We start from the raw sequence: 23,724 nt of genomic DNA on the forward strand, positions 1-23,724 counted from the left end.
TGATTGATGGGCGGAGGAGTCGGATCGTATTTCCCATTGAAGGAGGTCCCGCCCACGTTTAGCAGTGCGCGTGACTTGCACATTCATCGTGATAAAAAGTCAGAGAGAGATATACTCTACACCACTTCACTCCTCCAGACTAAATCATATCTAACTACAGCATACTACAATATAACATACAGAACACAATTTATGCATAAATAATATCCAGTACCATATATGTAACTACTCATTAGTCTCTTCAGGCTATATAATGCAATATAATTAAACATAACTGTACCACACCATTTCATGCAACTCAGAGTACACATTAGTATACTGCAGTGAAGTAAATAAGTATTCGAACACCCTGCTATATTGCAAGTTTTCCCACTTAGAAATCATGGAGGGGTCTGAATTTTTTATTGTAGGTGCATGTCCACTGTGAGAGAGATAATCTAAAAAGAAAAATCCAGAAATCCAGTGGATGATTTTTGTAACAATTTATTTGTGTGATACAGCCGCAAATAAGTATTTGAACTCCCGAGAAAACCATTTGTCACAGTAGCCTTTGTTTGCAATTACAGAGGTCAAACGTTTCCTGTAGTTGTTTACCAGCTTTGCCCACACTGCAGGGGGGATTTTGGCTCACTCCTCCACACAGATCTTCTCTAGATCAGGCAGGTTTCTGGTCTGTCACTGAGAAACACAGAGTTTCAGCTCCCTCCAAAGATTTTCTATTGGGTTTAGTTCTGGAGACTGGCTAGGCCACGCCAGAACCTTGATATGCTTCTTACGGGGCCACTCCTTGGTTTTCCTGGCTGTGTGCTTCGGGTCATTGTCATGTTGAAAGACCCAGCCATGACCCATCTTCAATGTGCTGACTGAGGAAAAGAGGTTGTTCTCCAAAGTCTCACAATACATGGCCCCGGTCATCCTCTCCTTAATACAATCCAGTAGTCCTGTCCCATGTGCAGAAAAACACCCCCAAAGCATGATACTACCGCTCCCATACTTCACAGGAGGGATGGTATTCTTGGGATGGAACTCATCATTCATCTTCCTCCAAAAACGGTGAGTGGAATTATGGCCAAAAAGTTTCATTTTGTTCTCATCTGACCACAAAACCTTCTCCCATGACTCCTCTGTATCATCCAAATGGTCATTGGCAAACTTAAGATGGATTTGACATGTGCTGGTTTAAGCAGGGGAACCTTCCATGCCATGCATGATTTCAAACCTTGACGTCTTACCAACGTATTACCAACAGTCACCTAGGAAACGGTGGTCCCAGCTCTTTTCAGGTCATTGACCAAGTCCTGTCGTGTAGTCCTGGGCTGATTCCTCACCTTTCTAAGGACCATTGAGACCCCACAAGGTGATATCTCGCATGGGGCTCCACTCCGATTGAGATTGACCGTCATGTTTAGCTTCTTCCATTTTCTAATGATTGCTCCAACAGTGGACCTTTTTTCACCAAGCTGCTTGGCAGTTTCTCTTTCGCCCTTCCCAGTCGTGTGGAGTTGTACAATTTTGTCTCTGGTGTCTTTGGATAGCTCTTTGGTCTTGGCCATGTTACAAGTTTGAGTCTTACTGATTGTATGGAGTGGACAGGTGTCTTTCTGCCGCTAATGACCTCACACAGATGCATCTGATTCAGGATAATACATGGAGTGGAGGTGGACTTTTAAAGGCGCACTAACAGGTCTTTGAGGGTCAGAATTTGATCTGATAGAAAGGTGTTCAAATACTTATTTGCAGCTCTGTCACACAAACAAATCGTTAAAAAAATCATACATTGTGATTCCTGGATTTTTCTTTTTAGATTTTCTCTCTCTCACAGTGGACATGCACCTACGAAGAAAATTTCAGACCCGTCCATGATTTCTCAGTGGGAGAACTTGCAATATAGCAGGGTGTTCAAATACTTATTTTCTTCACTGTACATAGTACCCTACATCCTGTACTGTACACATGACTAAATGATACAGCACCCCACCTTACAAATCATACCATACTACTTAATACAGCATCCACCACACACATTATGCCCTGGCGTCCTGTACTCGACTCTACTTCAGCACGGACAGTTTCTGAACCGTTTTTGATAAAGCGGACGCTCTGAAGAACGAGCACCACCCACAGACGCTTAACGGACGGATGCCGCAGTCCACGGATCGTATAATCCAGTCAGGCGGCGCTCATATTTCTTCTTCTCATATCAGTTTAATGAAAGAACGCTTTGTAAAGGTTGAGACCCCCGAGCACTGATGGAAATTGACAAAGAAAATGTTATATGACTAGAAGATGAATCACAGCTCAATTTAAGTGACTCAAGGCTGATGATTAATCACTTTTAATAACTAGATTACCACAGTCAATAGGCAGTATTACCACTGTAAAGTAATTTGTTACGAACTTAAATTTAGTTTTACACTTGGGTGAACATTGAATGGATGGCTATAATTAAAATGTTGTGTTATAAATTGTTAATAATAATTATTACACTTTTTTTTAACTTAATATGTTTTTCATGTTTGCAGGATTTGAAAAAAATGTGCAATAACACCAATTGTTTATCAGACAAAAATATTTAATGACAAATAGAAAAAAATATTGACAATCTGAAAAATAATAGCAAATGTAAAATAATACTAAAGATAAAAATACCAAATATATGAGCTGAAAAATACACACAATCTGAAAAATATATTCAACAATATTAAAGAAATATTTGGAAAATACATTCATATTAGACATAAACATATATTCGATAAATACTATTAAAAAGTGATTAATAGCAAGTTACAAGAGTGTAAGTCAACGTTTTTAAAAAGTTAGAAACAAATATATTTGAAATTACAAGATTACACAAAACAACCACAAATATAAGGAAAAAAATAGATGAGAAAATACAAGATGTAGAAATATAAAAAACAAAAAACTGGATGAAAAATATTCTCAAACATAGATGAATAAAAGACAAAAATACAAATATTAGAAAACTATAAATATTTTTGATGAAAGCTACAGCATTTTTGAAAAATATAAAAGGTTAAAAATTCAAAAATATTCCAAATCTCAGCCTGGCAAATGACTGGTTAGGACATCCGCCTCAAAGTTTTGAGGACTGGGATTTGCCTGTGGACTTTGCATGTTCTCCTCGTGCCTCTGTGTGTTTTTTTTCCGGGTACTCCAGTTTCTTCTCACATCCCCAAAACAAAGGTGGTAGGTAAATTGAAGACATGCGCTCTGCCATGGGCTGACTACCGTTCCAGGGTGGACCCCATCTGTCACCCAGAGTTAGCTGAGAGAGATCTGCACACTTGTGAGGAAAATGGATGAATGGATGATTACCCAAAAACTTAAAAATATTTGGAAAGAATATTAGATGGCAATACAAAAAAATAATGTACAAAAAAGGTCCTGTGCAAATATACACAAATACTTGAATGGAACTGGAAAGCAAATGGAGGAAAAATATTTGGGGGAAAATAGTGAACTATTCTATGAAATACAAATGGACTTTTGGTGCAGATGCAGATAAAGCTGCACACCAGCATTTTCCATCCTTTCTTTGGAAATAAATCACGTTTCTTGAGGACAAATGAAATTCCCAATACGTATTTTACATAAACTGCATGGAGGCTCCCCCGGCTATTCTGGTCCTTTACGACCATCCAAGTCTTGTGCCTGACCTCATATGAATGTACACGTGTTATCATACAGTAGATGCCAGGGTTCATATGTGACACCCCCCATTCACCATCGATCTTATTGACAAGCCTCCAGTATTCCTCCTCCGCCGCTTGTCAAGATGTTTTGGATCCGTTGGGTCGCCCTTGTGTTCTTCTCCCCCTCCTCTCATCTGGCAACACAATCCCCCTGCAATCTGCCCGACTCACCTGCCGCCATTCAGTTTTTCATTTTCACGTGTCAGTCAAACACGCCTACTCACCGCGCACGCATCTGATGCATCGGCGCCTCGCCGCGCACTCGCCATGCAAATGAGATCACGCGTCATCTGCCAAGAGACAAAAATAATCAACAAACTATTTATCAACCGGATGTAAGCAACCACAATGGGAACCGTCGCTAAAATTAAAAGATGAAACGCTCCAAAGATGTCATATTGCGATAATAAGGAGCAAAATGATTGCACGTTAAAATATAGCGCCGATTTTATCCAACAATGAGAATAGGATTTTAAAAGGTTTTACAGAAACCACCACCTTGCGCCAACAAAATATACAAGTTATTTGAAAATAATACAAAATTAAATTCAAATTTCAAACATGTTTAAAAAGAAGCCCATGTGTACTGTATTTGATGAGAAAATACACAAATATTTGGAAAAAGGTGTGAAAAATATTGTAATTTTAGAAGACATACGCAAATAGAAAAATGTTAGAAAAAAGAAACCATTTTTTTAAATGCACAAAAATATTGTAAAATTTTTAGATGAAAGGCATTTTTAAAAACACCTCAAATTTGATACAAAGCCAAACAAATATTTGAAAAATGCTAAACAAAATAAAAAAAATATTTAGTAACTGAATAACCAAAATAGATAACAAAATAAATAGATAGATAGACAGATAAATAAATAAATAAAAAGAAATGCTAATTATTTGATTGAAAATTGAACAACATTTTTTAAAAATGGTTTTGTTATCTACCCACTACAAAAAAAAAAAGTTAAGAAAACGTAGATGCAGTACCAGTATGTTGTATTGTGACTTTGATTGCAGAATTTTAAAATGAAAACTCACAACCATTGTGTTTTAACATCATGAAGACTGTAAGACTCTTCTGAGCAAATACAAGGTAGAGCTGATTAACCAGGAGATTGTCAACAAATACTGTAGTAGATTGTCCTTTCCTCTTGCCAGTAGGTGGCGCTATGACAGGAACGAAACATTTTCCCATCGATGTTTTTAGCTCACATCCAGTGAGTGAATGCTTGAAAAGATACTGCATGACCATTTGGAGTCAAGTTCCAACGTGCCATTTCTTCCCGCACTGTATGTATGCGCTGCACTATATTTAAAGCAGTTGTAGGTACTGGATCGCTCAAGACCTGATGACTCATCTGTGGTCATCTCGGGGGTACCGCCGACATGTTCTGGTCCACGTCGTCCGTGATGCTGGTCTGCTTTCTTTCAAGTATTAATGATGTAATCAACCATGTGATGGGGCCATGTGCCCATCCTCGGTAATGTTACACAATATTCCCGCAGGCCACGAAGAGACAACGAGAGACAACCAACCTTTTGACTCGGGGCCTCTTTCGTTAGCGCTTTATCGATTCCCCTTTCTTTAGCCTTAAACTATTTAGCATCGTTTCTAATGTGATTTTAAATCTCCTCCTTCTGCGCCGTTTCACCGGGGTCTGTACATTTTTCCTGTTTGTTGCCAGAGCGACGCCATTTTTGTCACCCCGCAGCCGTGGGGCCTGCTGGTTTTCAGCAAAAAAAAAAAAAAAAAAATTGATAGGTTGCTTTGACTCGCCTGCCGCTGAGTACGATTGAAGCTTGCAAAAACCCTGCTGGTGAATCCAAAACACAACAAAAAATACAATGTAGCAGTTATTAACATTTTAATTAAAATCACTGAATTAAATACAAACACACTTTACCATGTTTAAACCATACCAACCACAATCAAAAATATTAAATGAAGCTCGAAGCCATGTGTTTTTTTTTTTATTTAAATCTAGTGCAATACATTTTTCTCCTTTTTATACAAAATAATTTTTTTCCAACTTAAGGCTTTTTTTAATTTACATGCCAATTGTATTTAACTTTTTGAGCATATAGCAAAGTACATTTGCATTTCAATTTGTAAAGAGGTAAAAGGTTTGTTTTTACACATTTAAAAACACATTTGAGTTCACTTTTATATGCAATGCATTTTAATTGAATTATTCACCCATTCTGGCACGGTGGGATCAGCTGGGAAAGCATTGGACTCACAGTTCTGAGGTCCCGGGTTCAATCCTAGGCCCGCCTGCGTGGGTTTCCTCGAGGTACTCAGGTTTCCTCCCACATCCCAAAAAACACGCAACATTAATTGGACACTTTAAATTGCCTGTAGGTGTGATTGTGAGTGCGGATATTTGTCTCCATGTGCCCTGCAAAAGGCTGGCAACCAGTTCAGGGTGTACCCCGCCTCCTGCCCGTTGACAGCTGGGATAGGCTCCAGCACTCCCCATGACCCTAATGAGGATAAGCGGCAAAGAAAATGGAGGATGGATGGCAGTAGGATTGGCAGTCTGCTTCCTCCTCCTGAGAGGTCGGATGGTGGACTAGAATTTCCTCAAAGCCGTCCAGAAGTCTTTCTCCACAGTCCTCTAAGGACTGCAAAAAGGGCGGGTCCTCTGAACAGCTGTTTGACTATAATGTTTAAATTATGTCGGCACGACAATTGGTAGCAGAAGTGGGATGCTAGTATTGACCAAATTTACAGTAATAGAGAAAATATTATATTATACTAATACTCACCAGCGGTTCACATTTCTAAAGATTTGCACAGAGAAAGAATACCATATTTAGACTTTTTCAGCAGTCTATATGACCTACGAAAAATATTTTGGCGTGACCATGCGCATGCTGATGTTGAGACTGCAGCAGCAGTCCCGCGACTTGCAACAGATGGTGATAGAGGGCACATCTGCGGGCTCTTTGACTCGTTTGCTCCTTGTGAAGCGCACGTGCTTGTTCATATCCGAACGTGGGGCGACGCTACTTGACTGAAACGAATGGCGGTCAGGCCCGACGCGGTGGGGAACCCTGAGGGGAGCGAGTGAAGGCAGGGGGAGAGGAGCCAGTTGGAAGGACTGACCATCCATCCAGCCATGCATTTTCTTTGCCGCTCATCCTCACAAGGGTTGAGGGGCGTGCTGGAGCCTATCCCAGCTGTAAATGAGCAGGAGGCAGGGTACACCCTGAACTGGTTGCCAGCCAATCGCAGGGCACACAGCGACAAACAGCCGCACTCACAATCACACCTACGGGCAATTTAGAGTGTCTAATTGATGTATGTTTTTTGGGATGTGGGAGGGAAACCGGAGTGCCCGGAGAAAACCCACGCAGGCACGGGGAGAACATGCAAACTCCACACAGGGGGGCCGGGATCAAACCCGGATCCTCAGAACTGTGAGGTCAACGCTTTTACCAGCTGATCCACCGTGCCGCCCCCAGGACTGACCAATCACATAAAATGACAAAAAAGACATCTCACGGCGCTTTCTGGTACCACGGCAATATAGATAACCCTGAAACAAAAGGTGGTGTCAGAAGTGGGATCCAAGGATTCCCCAACCCTCAATACTGCTGGTGGTATAGAACATATTTTGCTGCTACAACTGGTGTCAGAAGTGGGATCTGTGGATTGACAAGCTCCCTCAAAATGACTGCACTTTGTATATCCGAGATATATTTACATTCATGCAATCGTGTTAAATACTAACCACCACTTTATTAAGAGACAAAGACAAAAGTAGCGAAAGAATGTCAAGCAGTCATACTTTGGAGCGCTGGTTCAAAGTCACGGTGGTTACATTTTTGGCAAAAAAAAAACTTACTGAATCGATTTCCAACCACTGAATCTTTTCGCACCGCATTATTTTAGATGAACATTCAGTATAACGCTCTAGAATCAAATCGGCAACCACGAATCCTCATAAGACTTGAATCGTGACATGCATAGTGAGTGCAAATTATTGCCTCAACAACTACTGCCAGAAGTGGATGCCAAGGATTGACCAACCACACAAAATGACTTCAAGAAAAAAATTATAGTAGGTGTTTCGCAGGGTCTGTTACGACACGATGGAGCAGCTGGAAATGGTTGGCCTCACAATTCTGAGGTCCCGGGTTCGATCCCGCACCTGCCTGTGTGGAGTTTGCATGTTCTCCCAGTCCCTGCGTGTGATTTTTCCGAGCGCTCCAGTTTCCTCCCGCATCCCCAAAAATATGCAACATCAATTGGACACACTAAATTGGCCCTAGGTGTGATTGTGAGTGCGGCTGTTTGTCTCCATGTGCCTTGTGATTGGCTGGCAACCAGCTCAGAGTGTACCTTGCCTCCTGCCCGTTGAGAGCAGGGATAGGGTGCACGACTCCCAGTGATTCTCGTGAGGATAAGCGGATAAGAAAATGGGTGGGTGGATGGTTTCTCATGGTCTGTTACTGTCAATCAAGAATATGGCTATATTTCTTGGTGTTAGAAGTGGGTTAAAGCGATTGCGCTGCCCAAGAAAGGAATATAATTTTAAGTCTCGGTGTTTCAAAGTTTTTATTGTAATAGTGTAGAAAATGTTGCCACGACAATTGGTATCAGAAGTAGGATCCAAAAGATTGAGCAAGCCCACGCAGGGACAAAAAGAGAAGTCTTGCTGTTTGTTTCAGCAATGTAGAGAACACCAAAGCAATAATTGGTGTGAGAAGTTGGATCAAAGGTGAGAGCAGTCATAGGAGCGAGGGCAAGCGCAGACGGCGAGCGGTCTGATGATACTTTTAAGGGAAGGTGAGTCATGGGGGGATGTAACAGGGGTGAAGGTGAGGTGAAGACACTGCGCCAAAATAAGCGAGACAGGAAGTCAAAGCGACAGCCACGCTGGGAATAGCCGCGCTGATGTCACTCGGGACGCCGCAGATCGCCGGATGACCTTTTCAGGAAGAGTTTACACCTCTCTTTCAGATCCGCATCAAGCACAGCGCAGGCTCAGTGGCATGCAAAAAATCCAGTTGTCGTTATCCAAGCTGTTTATCCTCACATGGGTTGCGGGAAAGCTGGAGCCTATCCCAGCTAGCCTTGGGCGCAAGGCAGACTACACCCCGAACTGGTCGCCAGTCAGTCGCAGGGCAGATATCAACACAATCATTGAGTGGGAATCGATCCCACACCGCCCGCACCAAAGGCAGGTATATGTACCACTACACCAGTTTTTCTAAGTAATTTTTTTAGGGCTTTGTCCCCTCCCCTGCTGTTTTTCATTTTTTTTTCTGTTTCTTTGACTATTTTTCTGATTATCCCACCCGACCCCACGTTTTTCTGACTATTTTTTTCCCATTTTACCTGACAATTTTTTTCCCACCTGCTTTTTTTTTTTTTCTTAACTCACTAACTAACTCACCTTCAACCTGCCCATGCAGTATTTTCATCAGTCTCCTGATCGTGTCTTCATTCACCAGCCTGCATTTCAAACGCACCATCTTGTATTCGTGGAGGATGCCATATCTGTCCAACTGATTCTGGACAAACATTTCTGTATTGAGGAGATTTAAAAGTGTTTTCCTCCTGAACAAATACAAAGTCGAATAAAGTCGACAAACTAATAACAATACAATGTATTTCCCAGTGTCTTATACCCATACGAAAATAAAACTGGACGAAACAAAATAAACCGCTCATGTCGTTTATAACTTCATTCCGCAAAGACGCGCTTGCAATTTGCAGGTTCTCGCGTGAGTTTTATGTGTCACGATAACTCGGAAAGAGATTGTAAAAAAAACAACGAAAAACAAGTTGGGGGGGGATCCCTAAAAAAAAAAAAAAAAAAAAACCCCAAGGGAAATATCGTCATTAAAACGGGACAGAAAAATAATTACCCAGAAAAACATGGAAAATACTCAGGGAAACAAACCCAGAAGCCTCAAAAACATTACTCAGAAAAACAGGACTTTGTTGTTGATTTAAGTAAATCTACAGCAGCGAGGCACGCAACGACAAATATTTGGCATACGTAACGTTGCTCCCACCTACTGGACAAACACTGAGAGCGGAATTTTTAGATTAGATTAAATCCTATAATTCCATTATAATATATACAACGAAATACACTATACATTGTTGTTTTTTTTTAAATGTGCGAAGGTAGACTCCACACTAATTTTTTATGTATTCCTAATCCATCTGAACGAGATATTTTAAGAAATTTACGGTATTTAAAAAAATATGAACTCCCTTGTTCATGTTATCACTATAAACTTTATTTTATCGTTTGAAACTAATCACAATTTATCTCACGATGGTTTTATTTTTCCTTTAGCTTTGCGACACACACGGATCGTTTCCGGCAATAACGTTCCACCAAGAGTGTAACGTAATTATCTTAAAGTAGTTTTTAAATAATACAAAATGAAAAAAAAAATAGAATATATATCGCGAAACACATCTAAAGGATCAAAACATGACTTAGAAAAATCTCATTTCCTTTGAGCGTTGGTTTATCAAAGGCCGCCGTGTTGGGAGACTCCTTGAGAACGTCTCTGTTGCTGTCGTAAATGGTGACGGTAGTTTTTGAGCCAATCAGGAAACGTTTCCCCGGATGTTTGCTAACGCGCTATTGAGAAGCTAGGCTACACAACACGCTAAAATATCAGTCACCAAAACCTCCAAACACCTTACAATCTCGTCACAAACAAACCGACGCCGAGTATAAGAGGTACGTTCAACCGTATCAGTCATTAATGGTGTAGTGGTACATTCGCCTGACTTTGGTGCAGGCAGCGTGGGTTAAGTTCCCACTCGGTGATAGTGTGAAACTTAAGTACGAATGGTTGTTTATGTCTGTAATGTAACTGGCGACCAATTCAGGGTGTAGTCAGACTTTCACCCGAAGTAAACTAGGATTGGCTCCAGTGTCCTGCGACCCTGAATATGATAAACGATGTTAAGAATGGATGAAAAAACGCTTTTAAATTAAAATTCACCGTCCTTGTTGAATTGGAGTTAGAATTGGTATCACAGTCTTACTTTTTGTGTTTGGCATCCAGCGAATCTTACAATGGATATTGAAGAAAACACCACAGTTTTTTCCACCCTGAAGTCCTTCAATTCCTTCATCGGCTGTTCTGGACGTTCACCCAATCTTCTGGGCTCCTCAACGGGAGTCGGCACCAACCTGCAGAACCAGTACAAGCGCAGTATGGAGGTATTCATGGACTTACTAACACTCGACATGTATCTATTTACATTTACAAAATATATTTGGGTGGCACGTGGATAACTATTTATCACATCCAACTCTGAGGACCTGGATTTGAACCCAGCCTTGACTGTGTGGAGTTTGCATATTCTCTCCGTGCCTGCATGGGTTTTCTCTGGGTACTCTCTTTTACTCCCACATCCCAAAAGACAGCATAATGAGTTAATTGAAGTCTCTAAATTGCCCATAGGTGTTAATAACTGGCTATATGTGCCCTGGGATTGAAAGGCAACCACTCCCAGGTGTACCGCCTCCTTTCCTCCGCAGTTAGCTCGGTTGACTCCAGCATACCCTCGTCCCTATGAGGTGTAGAAAATGAACGGATGGAAAATGGAATTTTCTGTGTAGTTGTTAGAAGCGGCCGACAGGGTCCAGTCGTGCAGTCGCTACCTGAAGCTGGACCAGGAGAAGAAGCAGATGGAGCTGAGCCACAAGCGTGTTCGTGTGGAGCTGGAGAAAAGTGCCAGTGAGACGGCATGCAACTTAAAGGTATTCATGTTGCGTACCCTCATACCTGGTCATCCAAGTTTTTCTCATCTTGCCGGAAAGCTTACTTAACTGCGGCAGACCTCAATAACTACATTCATCATGGATAATTGTGGAAATAAAGAAAAAATATATTATTGTTCTGTGAATGGCTGGCAACCGGTTCAGGGTGTACCCCGCCTCCTGCCCGTTGACAGCTAGGATAGGCTCCAGCACTCCCTGCGACCCTTGTGAGCATAAGCGGCTAAGAAAATGGATGGATGTATTATTGTTAGTTAGTTCCTTTTAAAAACATTACATTATTAAATATTAATAAGAGTATTTTTTATAGCAACTTTAGATACAAATATTTAACCTCATTTTGATTAAATATACATTCAATAAAAACATTTTAATTTGATAGTTTTTCAGATTGTTTGGATTGTAAACAATAGTAACAAATGTGTTTTATTTACATTATTTTTTCAAACTGTAACTAGTTAAAGTAACACATTTTAGAATAAAAACAGTTTAACAATTGGTTTAGGTATCTAACCATCAATTTTTTTTACAGTAAGCAAAAACAAAACCACTGATGGCCGTATCATCAAATTTATAGTTCTTAACCGCGAGAGGACCTTGTTGCTACGAGTTTTCGGTCAATAAAATTCTAAATTTTTTGCCAATCAATAGCTTAAAGAGTGACTTCCGGCCTCCTCTGTCTTTTAGCAATTGGAGGGGGAGTACAGTGAAATGGCGGCACGGGTCAAAAAGTCAGAGGAGCGCGAGGCAGAAGCCGCCAAGAAGCTGGGGCAACAAGTCGAGGTCAACCGAGATCTCACCAAGAACCTGGACAGCCTCGGGAAGAAGCTGGAGGAGCGAGACGCCCAACTCAACACCTCTAACCAGGTACGTAACCAAGATACAACCAAGATAGATTCTTTCTTGTAAATATATATATATATTTTTGAACAGTTAAGTACAGTACACAAGTACTATAATTACCGGCTTCTAAGCCACAACTTATTTCAAGCCTGCGGTTTTTATGCGGTGATGCCACTAGTTTGTGCATTTTTTATCTAATGGCCGCAAGTGGTTACTCAAGCAGAAAAGGTAAGAGTGAGACCGGTGGAATATATGTGCCAAGGAGGTGACTTTTACCTGTCTGGCTCTGCTAGCGCTGGGATAGCGTTTTACTGCTGTGTGTCAGTGATGTTTACCAGTAATTTTTTTTTAACCGGCCCTGTTTTAGCGCAGTGGCGCTAGCGTTAGCGTTTAACCCTCTGTGTACCGTCTTTGTACATATCTTGTGTTTCATTGTGGGCAATTGCGACTTTTACACGGCTCCGGCCTATGTATGTACCAAATGGTATTTCCTTTATAAATGTTCATTGTTAAGGCTTATAAACTGGTGCGCTCTGTAGGCCGGGAATTACGGTATGGATGGGTTTCCAATTATGCCATGTTGTGTGTCATAGAGGTCAGAGAACACAGATGATAGGTGAAGCGTGAAGTTTTTTTCTATCGTTAATTTATCTGAGTGGTCTAAGCACTGTGGTGACGTCATTGGAAAACTTATCCATATACAGGAAATGAACAGGTCATTTAAATAAACTCAGTGCTCCATCTTGTGATCGGATTGGTGGTGGTTGTTTTTAAAACTCGCTGATCGGCGATTGGCCCCAAAACTCCTGACTGTGTAAAGCCCAACACCAATCTAAATAAAATATTGCCACAACAACAAAACCTAGATTTTTGCCAGTGTTTCAGTTCTATATTGTCCCAAGAGTTGGCATCCGAAGTGGGATCCAATGAATGGTCTACCTCACAAAAAAATCCAAGACAACTCAACAATTGTCACAGAAGTGCGATTGAAAGGATGGCCGTGTAGACAAAACTACAGAATGAAAACCACTGGGTCTTGGGTGTTTTCTGGTGTTTATTAAAGAAGATATTGCAACAACAATTGGTGTCAGAAATAAGATCCAAAGATTAACCAGTTTCATAACGCCAACGTTTGTTGTTGCTCGATGTTGATTACTGTTATACAGGCAAACCTGCCAAACCAATTGGCATCAGAAGTGGGATCAAAGGATTGACAAGCCACACAAAATGACATAAAGATGGTATTTCCTATGTGTTGCTAGACCTCCATTTGCCTTAAGGATGAGATCAGGGAGTTGAAACAGAAGATTCAAAACCTGGACTCAGTCGTTTTGACCACGAAGTTGGAGAAACAGGCACTCCAGGAACAGCTAGACTTACAGCGCAGGTATTCCGAAACAAAATGTTCGCTAAAGTGACAAGGAAGTACCTGTTCCTGATCGGTCCTTCTCCATCAGGAAGTACCAGGAAGTGTTTCAGCTCTGCCAGAGTCTCCAAGCAGCACAGTCATCCTGCTCAGAACATGTCATCAAGATCAAGGTATACACACACGTACGCCCACTAACACACAAATGCATGCAAATCCAAAAAGCAACCCTGGAGCATTTAAAAAAAAAAAATATATATATATATATATGTTTAATTGAATTTTCAGGAGTTGGAAAGGCGTCTGTCTCTCCAGGAACAAGACTTTGCCATTGTAAAGAGCGTCAAGTCCGAGGCCACCAGGGTGCCGGATCTAGAGAAGGAACTCAAGCGCCTACGAGAGGAAAACGTTTTTCTCAGGTCAAGCATACCGTTTCATAGTTTCTCCATTTGCGTTTTGACATTTTGGCTCAAAGTGGCCATTTTATTCCTGCCATTTCTAGTGGACAATGAAAGCAAAGTTTGGTCTGATTGGTTGCAATTTTTAACAACGTTGAAAATTTAGCCTCCCAACAGTTTTCACTGAACAACATGAAATTGGTATTCCTAATCTTATCTTGAATAGATCCATAAAAAGTCTCTAGAGGCTGTGCCTTAAGACACTCAAGTATGCTTTTTTTGTTGTTGTTCAAAATCGTCATGTTGGACTAATTTTCACCATTTGCTGGGGTCCTTCAAAGAAAAAAAAATCGTAGTGGTTTTGTCCAATTGCTAACAAACTTGAACAACACATAGACAACGGGAGGAAAAAAAGATGTAAACCCTTTTTTGAATTTATTACATTCTTTAATATTTTTATTGGATGAGGGTTATAGAAAATGGTTGGATAGTAACGTAAATATGAACGGGACAGGAAGGAAAGATTAAGGCCTGTTACACACACAAAGACAAACAACCCATTTTGGGAGTTTGGAGGTGTGCTTGAGGCTGGCTGTCAGCAAGTACAACCGATCTTGCATCCCTTGCTGATTCACTAAAGTGGAAGTCAGCAGAGTAAACTCATCCATCCATCCATTTTCTTTGCCACTTATCCTCACAAGGGTTGGGGGAAACGCTGGAGCCTATTCCAGCTGTCAACGGGCAGTAGGCGGGGTAGACCCTGAACTGGTTGCCAGCTAATCGCAGGGCACATAGAGACAGACAAGAGCTACACTCACAATCACACCTTGGGGCAATTTAGAGTGGCCAATTAATGTTGCATGTTTTTGGGATGTGGGAGGAAACCGGAGTGTCCGGAGAAAACCCATGCAGGAATGGGGAAAACATGCAAACTCCACACAGGTGGGGCCGAGATCGAACCTGGGTCCTCAGAGCTGTGAAGCCAGTGCTTTACCAGCTGGCCGCCTAAACTCAGGCAATCATGAAAAATTTGACATTGTTAATTATGTTGTGTTGTCCAAGATTGGTTCATACGAGGGTGCTGTCAAAACGTATTTGCGCCCTGCCAACGGTCCCCCAACCATTAAGTTGAGGGGTTAATTAACTTTTCTCAGAAGGTGAAAACTTTGGATTTTTTTGTGCCTTAATAAATTGAATTGTCATTTGAAAAATACATTTTGTATTTCCTTGGGTTCTCTCAAAGTGATATTGAAATTGGTTTGATAATTTGAAACATTTGTCTGATAGATGTGCAAAAAACAAAAATAAATCAGGAAGGCAGCGAATACTTTTTCACGGCGCTGTACATCAACATACATCGGTGCTGAGCAGTGTTGGCGGCCCAAAATTTTGGCTCACTGGTTTAGTTCTGTGCCTTCTCAAACTCGATACATGGTCGTGACCCCCAACCCCTCAAAAAGGTAGATTGCTGAAGGTTGGCTGCTTGAAAAGTACATCTTGGGGGGGAAAAAAGTTTGGGCATCCCTGTACTAGACAGAAGGACAATGCTAAAAAAAAAAAAAAATATATATATATATATATATATATATATATATATATATATATATATGAGTTTTGAACATTGCTTGTGAGTGGAACACCGCATAGTGAGTTATTGTGAGACATGACAATGTTGTTGGCATTGTTCCCACAGGGAGAGCAGAGAGAACTGTAGCCTGCTGAAAGAAGAGGCCGAGAGCCTGAAGAGGAAGTTGGACCGTATGGCCAAGACCAAAGAAGATTTGGTCAACATGGAACTGGAGAAGGAGGTACAAAAAAAAAGTGTTTTTTTTTTTTTTTTAGAAACAGGTGTCATTGCACTGTTCATATATTTATTCTTAATCTCGATGCAATTACATGATGTCTCTTCATCCCACAGAGGTTGACTGAGAGGATCAGAGCTTGGGAGAACCTTGGCCAATCTACTGGACTTAATATCAGGTTTGTGCATACAGTATTTGCATATTTGTGTGTGTTTCTTTAATGACCACGAACAGTGTAATACGCCAAGAGTCCTGTAGATGGAGTTGTGGCATTTCCCCAAAACAACTTTGATGCAATGGTTTCTAATTGTGGAATGTACGTGTTGTCTGTATGTATTCAATACCTGCCTGATGTTTGTCTTAATACTTTCCAGTCCAAACAGGTAATGAGAGAATGATTTCATGTATCATTTTGAGCAGTTGAGTAGATCTGACAGATGATAAAACAGTCCAATCTGCCCTTGACATGTACAAGTATACACACATTCACACATGCATGCACACACGCACGCAGGCACGCACACTGAGTGCGTCTCTGTGATTAAGTGTGACAGTGACGCAAATACAATGTTAAATGGAACAACCTCTGGGTATTTAACTTGACTTTGCACTTGTGTTGAGGAAGCAAAACCGTACACAGTATTAACTTTTAATTGATGGATTTGGATCTGTTAACTTATCATGTTCCACCCTCTATCGCTGAGAAATAGAGAATTTGAGGTCCATCCAAAGATTTTCTGTTGGCTTTAGGTCTGGAGACAGGGTAGGACACTCCAGCACCCTGATACGCTTCTTACAGAGCCACTCTTTGGTTATTCTGGCTGCGTGCTTCGGGTCATTTTCATGTTAGAAGACCCAGGCACGATGTGTCTTTAATCCTCCAATTTAAGGAAGGAGGTTGTTCCCCAAAATCTCGCAATACGTGGCCCCGGTCATCCTCTCCTTAATACGGTGCAGTCATCCTGTCCCATGTGCAGAAAAACACCCCCAAAGCATGATGCTACCACCCCCATGCTTCACAGTCGAGATGATGCTGTTGGGATGGAACTCATCATTCGTCTTCCTCCAAACACGGTTAGTGGGATCATGACTAAAAAGTTCCATTTTGGTCTCATCTGACCACATAAATTTATTCCCTGACTCCTCTGTATCATCCAAATAGTTGGCAAACTTAAGACGGACCTTGACATGTGCTGATTTAAGCAGGGGGACCTTCCGTGCCATGCATGATTTTAAAGCATGATGTCTTAGTGTATTACCCACAGTAACCTTGGAAACAATGGTGCCAGTGGTTTGTGCCGTGTAGTTCTGGGGTGATTCCTCACCTTTCTTAGGAGAATTGATACACCACATAGTGAACTCTTGCTTGTAGCCCCAGTCCAAGGGAGGTTGACAGTCATGTTTAGCTTCTTCCGCTGTCTTATAAGTGGTCCAACAGTGGACCTTTTTTCACCAAGCAGCTTGGCAATTGCCCCATTCCCCTTTGCAGCCTTGTGGAGGTCTACAATTTTGTCTCTGTTGTCTTTGGATAGCTATTTGGTCTTAGCCATGTTAATAGTCGGAGTCTTTATGCAGCTACCAATCTCAAGCAGGTGCTTCTAATTTAGAATAATAAATGAAGTGCAGGTTGAGTTTTGAGATGTGGACTAACAGGTCTTTGAGGGCCAGAATTTTTGCTGATTGGCATTTGTTCAAATACTTGCAGTAATATGGAAATAAACTCTTCAAAAAATTTTGGGATTTTTTTAATTGTCTCTCACAGTAGACATGCACCTACGATAACATTTCAGACCCCTCCATGATTTCAAAATGGGAGAACTTGCAAAATTGCAGTGTACTCAAATATTTATTTTCTTCACGGTAGCTCATGATTTTGGGATATGGGATACACCAACCTTTATTTATTTATCTATTTATTTACCTATTTATCTATTTATTCATTTATCTATCTATCTATCTATCTATCTATCTATCTATCTATCTATCTATCTATCTATCTATCTATCTATCTATCTATCTATCTATCTATCTATCTATCTATCTATCTATCTATCTATCTATCTATCTATCTATCTATCTATCTATCTATCTATCTATCTATCTATCTATCTAATCTATCTATCTATCCATCCATCCATCTTGTGATGGTGCTTCACCTCTTCAAATTAAGCAAAGGCAATCCTGCCTTTTGGAATAATGATAAATACAGTGCAGAGTTTCAGTCTACTCTGCAGAAAATGGAAAGCCTGCCAACTTCCTTGTAGTCTACTATATCAGCACTTCCAAATATAGGCATCGTCTGCATTGGCTGCATTGGACCGTCGTTGTCCTTGCACTTTGCTCTGCAGACCTTTCATACTGAGCAAGTGCCGTGGGAAAAGGCCTTTAATGTATTTGTAATATTTATTTGACCACACCCAAAAATAAATCAGTCTTTACACTCAATCCCATGATGGGGTGAATTATTCTTAATATGAATATAATAAAATTGCAAGGCACTGAATCTGCACCAGGTAAATCACGATTTAGCGAGGGAACACTAATTGAAATTGCGATGGCTCAGTCGTTGCACACTTTTTAAATTATTTTTTTTCCCCCAGCAAATCTTCAAAGATCAGCAAACTTTTATGCAATATTTTTCCCACACCAGGCAAAAAAAAGCTCCGTAATTTCAGTGGCACCCATCTGTCTAGGATCTTTGCTTCCGATTGGGGTTAATTTGAGCAGATTTCTAAGCAGGAGTTCGTCTTTAGTATGAGCCCTGAAATTTGCCCCAAATGGCTGCTTCAATACAAAATGGAACACCTTCTGTTCAACTTTGAGCACAGGGGTCCTTGAGGCTTTGTCTTATTTCAATAAAAATGCACACCCAATTTTGTTTCGATGTGTGAAACTGGTGAAACTTTTTTTTTTTCCAACCTTTCTAGGGGGTGCAGATTTTTGCTATTGCAACAAAATCACACCTTTGTTTTTATTAAAAATGACCTTGTTTCATTAAAAAAAAAGCATTTTTTTTATAATGGTCAAATTTAATACTGTAATTAATCATTTGCAATTGTCTTAAAGCCACACTTTTCTAGTAACTTAAAAAAAGGATCGGAACATTTTTAGGTTGGCTTTATCAAATTAAATTAATTTAATGTATTAAATAAAAATAATGTTCTTATTTTTAGGTCATGTTTTGTATTGTGTAAAGTGCAGACCAGACTATTTGCAGAATTTTGTCACTCCAATTTATGCATTATTCACTGAAAAAGTGGGCAGAGTTATGAAAAATACTCCTAAAATTATACCAGCCATCTTTTTCCATTTCTATCTTTGCTTCAACTAGTTTTGTGAAATCCTACAATCGTAAAATAAGGTAATAAAAGGTAAGGCAATGAAATGTGCATTTTGTTGTTTTGAGGCAGATTCTTGGTGGTCCAGGCTCTGCAAAATTACCGTCGTTATTCAAGTGTCTTGAGTCACCGCACCTCATATTTTACTCATGAGATTACGTTGGTCTCCAATGCTATGCCCCCCCTAGCCAACTGGCATAAATCCAGCCCCACCCCCAATTCAACAGCTTTGTTGTTTGTCATCAGCCCAAGTGGACTTGACATCTGATGTGAGGCTACTGTAGAGGTCAATAGTCAACCAAAGTGAGAGCCCTCGTAATTATTTGAATGTCTTGAGATGTTCCAGCTACCGGAGTAAATCATTTTCACTTTAATTTTTCCTAACACCCCTAAGGATTGTCCCTCCTTGTCTCGCTATTGATTTTGATCGAAGGCTGAGGCACTGAGGATATATGCTTTGACGTTTGTGGCCCTATTGATTTTTGAACGACCTTGCTTTCTCCAAGTTCGAAGTTCACATTTAATCATATTTGTGCTTTGCTTTGTCCAAAGCAGTGCTGGCAGCAAACTGCCAAACAAACAAACAGCCACACCCACCACAAGAAGTTATCACAATCCACTTTTCGAAGAAAACTTGAGAATTAAATATACAGAGCATACCGCGAGATGCGAACCATTCAGCATAAAGAATCGGAATGCTAGATTTCATTCTGCAAAGCAGTGCAGGGATAAGCCTCCAAAGTTTTGGAACAAAGTTTTACGGACTGGTGGGACCAAGATTAACATCTGCCAAAGTGATGGAAAGGGCAGAGTATGGAGAAGGAAAGGATCTGCTTAGGATCCAAAGCACAAGCTCATCTGTGAAGCACGGTGAAGGTATTGTCATGGCTTTGGCTTGCGTGACTTTCCGGAATGAGCTCTCTTGGCTTTATTGATTATGTAACTCATGATTGTAACAGAAGAATGAATTGGGTACAAAACCATGTTGTCTGGCAATTTACAGAAAAATCCATCCAAACTAATCACGAGAAATTACTCAAAGAATACTGCCAACACAACAACGGACTCCATTTGGGGGAAAAAGTGAATTAAGTCAATTATTGGATCTGAACCCCCAATAGAGCATGCATTTTACCTTCTGAAGAGGAGATGGAAGGAACAAACCCCCAGAAACAAGAACCGAAAGAGGCTGCACTGAAAACCTGTAAAAGCATTTCAAATGAAGTGTGGAACGGTCTGGTGAAGTCAATGGGTTGCAGGCTCAATGCTGTTATTGCAAGTCAGGGTTATGCCACCAAATATTAAATGTTGGACACTTGAAGTTAATTTAATATTTCATTACTTTTGTTCACTTTAAGAGTGGGTGGCGTCAAACAAAAAATCCTTTCTCCCAAGTTGTTTAACACATTTAGCTGTAAATTCCATGAAAATAAGATAGAATTGTGAAATTTTGTCCCATATTCTTGCTTCGATCTCAAACCCAAATGTCTTCAGTATACAACAACAAGAGGAATGACCTTTGCTGTTCCAATACTTTTGGTGGAGACTGGAGATGTGCTAATTTGCCTTGAAGCCAGCAAATTCCCCGATCAATTTTGACCCGCTGTCCCGTATCCTAACCTCAAACAGGAAAACCATGAAGAAACTTGCTTAGCCCATTGACCAGTGTACAAGTGGTTTCAAAAAGCTTCTGGAACTGTTTTACCCATGCATCTCGTTATCTTCATGCTCCAAATTATACCATTTGCAGTCATTCACATTTGACGAGCGTGACCGCACCACGCTCCTTCTCGCTCGCAATTCTGCACAGTTGAGCACGAAAAATCACACGCGTAAAATTTGTTACGAGTAGAAAAAAATAGATATTGAGAGGTGTCTCTTATTTTGTGTAGTCTTGACATTAATTTACGTGTTTATTTCATAAACGTTAACAAAACAAGCCTGCTCCTAAACAATCAGTATTCACCCGGAAACAGGAAATGCAAGTTAACCATACTGAGCATGTACGGAAGTGATGCCATTAGCGCGTGTTCTGAGCTGCTTCACGTACTGCGAGCGCATTTACGTCGAAAGTCATCAACATAATGAGCCATGTCAAAGGAAATTCAGTTACACCAGGGGTGCTCAATGCGTCAATCGCGAGGCAGTGTGATGACGTGCCCCCCCCCAAAAAAAGACAAACTATCATCCACCTCGTTGCTTGAGTCAGGTGTTGCCAATACTTCAAGGGCACGCACATAAAGGCGCGTTCTAGCAAGGCGGCCTCCTATTTACGGCAGTTGCGGCGATGCACGATTGCCGGCAGGAATGTTTGTTACAATGTATCGCTAGCTTGTTGCCACGAACACTGATTATGTTGAACTAAACTTTCAGCATTTTCAAAACAGGTATAGGCCGTTTGTGTTTATTCCTTGACAGGTCAGTGCATTTAACTTTTATTCAGGTAAAATTTGTTAGATCAAGAATTTTTATTGATGAAAAATTTTAAATACCATTTTACATTATGTTCTACTCATATCAGTTGAAATTGGGAATGATCATTTCTGAGTTTGAAATGTTTGTTTTCTATGTATTATATTTTTAATTTACAGTTGATATATTAATCCAGTAAGGTATTTTAAGGTCTTGAGATCCATCCCTAATCACACCCGCAACTTTATCTGCGAGCATGACTGACCACACCCGTACATTTTTCTAATGTGAGTGACTCCATCTGTCCAAATGTGTATGTTGGCAAGTCATGTGAGAAAGGCACAGTAAAATAAATTTTGGCTCTATTAATGTAGTAATGTAAAGTAATGCATCTGATGCATCAGAAAGACTTGACATTGATACCTTACACGGAGGTCATCAAGCCTCGCACGTGGCATTAACATGGACCACTTGACAATATCTTTACATACACTCCCATCTTTCAAGTGTTGTTGAGGTTCTGCATGCGGTACAATGGCGCATCATGACACCACGTCACTTTTCAGGTGTTAAACGGCGGCTCCAGTGGCCCTTACCCGTCTAATGCTAACGGCTTTATGCTCTCAGCCACTCTCTTTGCCACTGTTACCTTTTGCATCATGCCTTGTGTTTGTATTTGTATGTTTTAGTGGCACAGCAAGGAGGTTTGGACCCCGTTGGCCTCCTGGCAAATGAATATGTAAAACATTTTATGCGCTTCTGAATTGATCCTTTGTTGTTTGTCGTAGGAAACCAGAGGATCTGTCCAGGGAGGTGATTCAGATCCAACAGAGAGAAATTTCCTTGAAAGAGCAGAACTACACACTCAACAGCCGGTAACCACATCTTCTTCCCTCAAACTCACCTCCCCCACATCCATTAGCACATACAGTATCTCAGACAACTCCTTAATTGTCACCAAGTTAATTAAACTGCTCCCCCTTCTGATACCACTGCTAACAGTAACGTGTGTGTACGGGAACAGACGAGAAGAGAAAGTTGGCCTAATTAACGGTGTTCTCCTAGGCCGAGGTTAAAGTCTGCGGGGATGGCCTTGTGCGCATGCTTCCTCTGAAAGCTTTTATTAGCTTACAAGCGTCTCTGCTGCCCGGCGTATGGGCCTCATTATGGAATATTAGAAATAGAAAAATGGGTGATGGCGGAGGGGAGAGTGGAGGGGTCTCACCATGTAATTATTCCCCCACTCCTGTATAATTACCATCCTATTGATCAGGCCCAACAGGAGTGGCACATCAGCTCTCTGAGGATTTGAGGTTCAGCTTGTTTTAAGGCAGTGTCATTGATCCACAATGCTTTTTTTGTTGTTGTTTTTTTTTTATGGTGCTAGCGTGCTTATGGAGCTAAGACAGGTTGCTTCGTCTGTCTTACAAAAGGAAAGTCGTGTTGAACGCAAAAGCATGTTACTTAATTTCTACTCAAAGTGAAGCATGTGAAGGCAAGATACATTACTTGGTTTGTTATATTGCCAAAAATAAACAAAGGCATGATTAGTTGCGGTTTATCGTGTCAAAGTGAAGGCACGATACTGTGTGTTGCCTTGATTTTTATTGACAAGGCGAAAGCTAAGGCAAAAAATTTTACCTCAATAGTGAAATTACCAACGAGACAGTTATTTCTTTATTTATATTGACAAAGGAACGCAAGCTACTAGGTTGCTTGATCTTTTAGCTTGCCAAGGGGAAAGTGATATTTTGCTTCATTTGTTTTATATATATATATATATATATATATATATATATAGTTATATGTGCTGGCGCCTATCCAAATTTACAGTTGGATGTCTTTTTGTTAGCTTGATAAAGTGAATGGAAGATATGTTCCTAACTCTATCTTGCCAAAGTAAAGGCAAGATAAGTTACTTCTACTATCATTTTGCCAAAATTATGTTTTGTTGACAAAGTGACAAAGGCATTTAGTGTTTAGTCTGTCATCTTGCCAACGCAAAGGCAAAAAAAATGCAATTTTCTTCTCATTTTGGTAAATTCTGTCAGCTTCTCTCCCCGGCTTGAATCCAGAGGGGTTGCAT

General features: G+C 40.6%; 1 protein-coding gene across 1 annotated transcript in view; it reads left to right on the forward strand.

Moving 5' to 3' along the window:
• Positions 1-10,271: 10,271 nt before the first annotated feature.
• Positions 10,272-23,724, forward strand: part of mad1l1 (mitotic arrest deficient 1 like 1) — a 45,406-nt gene continuing 31,953 nt past the window's right edge. The window contains exons 1-10 of the mRNA XM_061830310.1: positions 10,272-10,429; positions 10,761-10,918; positions 11,321-11,461; positions 12,167-12,346; positions 13,585-13,709; positions 13,780-13,861; positions 13,977-14,107; positions 15,780-15,894; positions 16,005-16,066; positions 22,427-22,513. Coding sequence (XP_061686294.1) covers positions 10,772-10,918; positions 11,321-11,461; positions 12,167-12,346; positions 13,585-13,709; positions 13,780-13,861; positions 13,977-14,107; positions 15,780-15,894; positions 16,005-16,066; positions 22,427-22,513 — 1,070 coding nt within the window. The 5' untranslated portion in view covers positions 10,272-10,429; positions 10,761-10,771. The remainder of the gene's footprint in view (positions 10,430-10,760; positions 10,919-11,320; positions 11,462-12,166; positions 12,347-13,584; positions 13,710-13,779; positions 13,862-13,976; positions 14,108-15,779; positions 15,895-16,004; positions 16,067-22,426; positions 22,514-23,724) is intronic.

This window comes from Syngnathoides biaculeatus, chromosome 9 (genome assembly GCF_019802595.1).
Source record: "Syngnathoides biaculeatus isolate LvHL_M chromosome 9, ASM1980259v1, whole genome shotgun sequence".
Classification (NCBI taxonomy): Eukaryota; Metazoa; Chordata; class Actinopteri; order Syngnathiformes; family Syngnathidae; genus Syngnathoides; species Syngnathoides biaculeatus.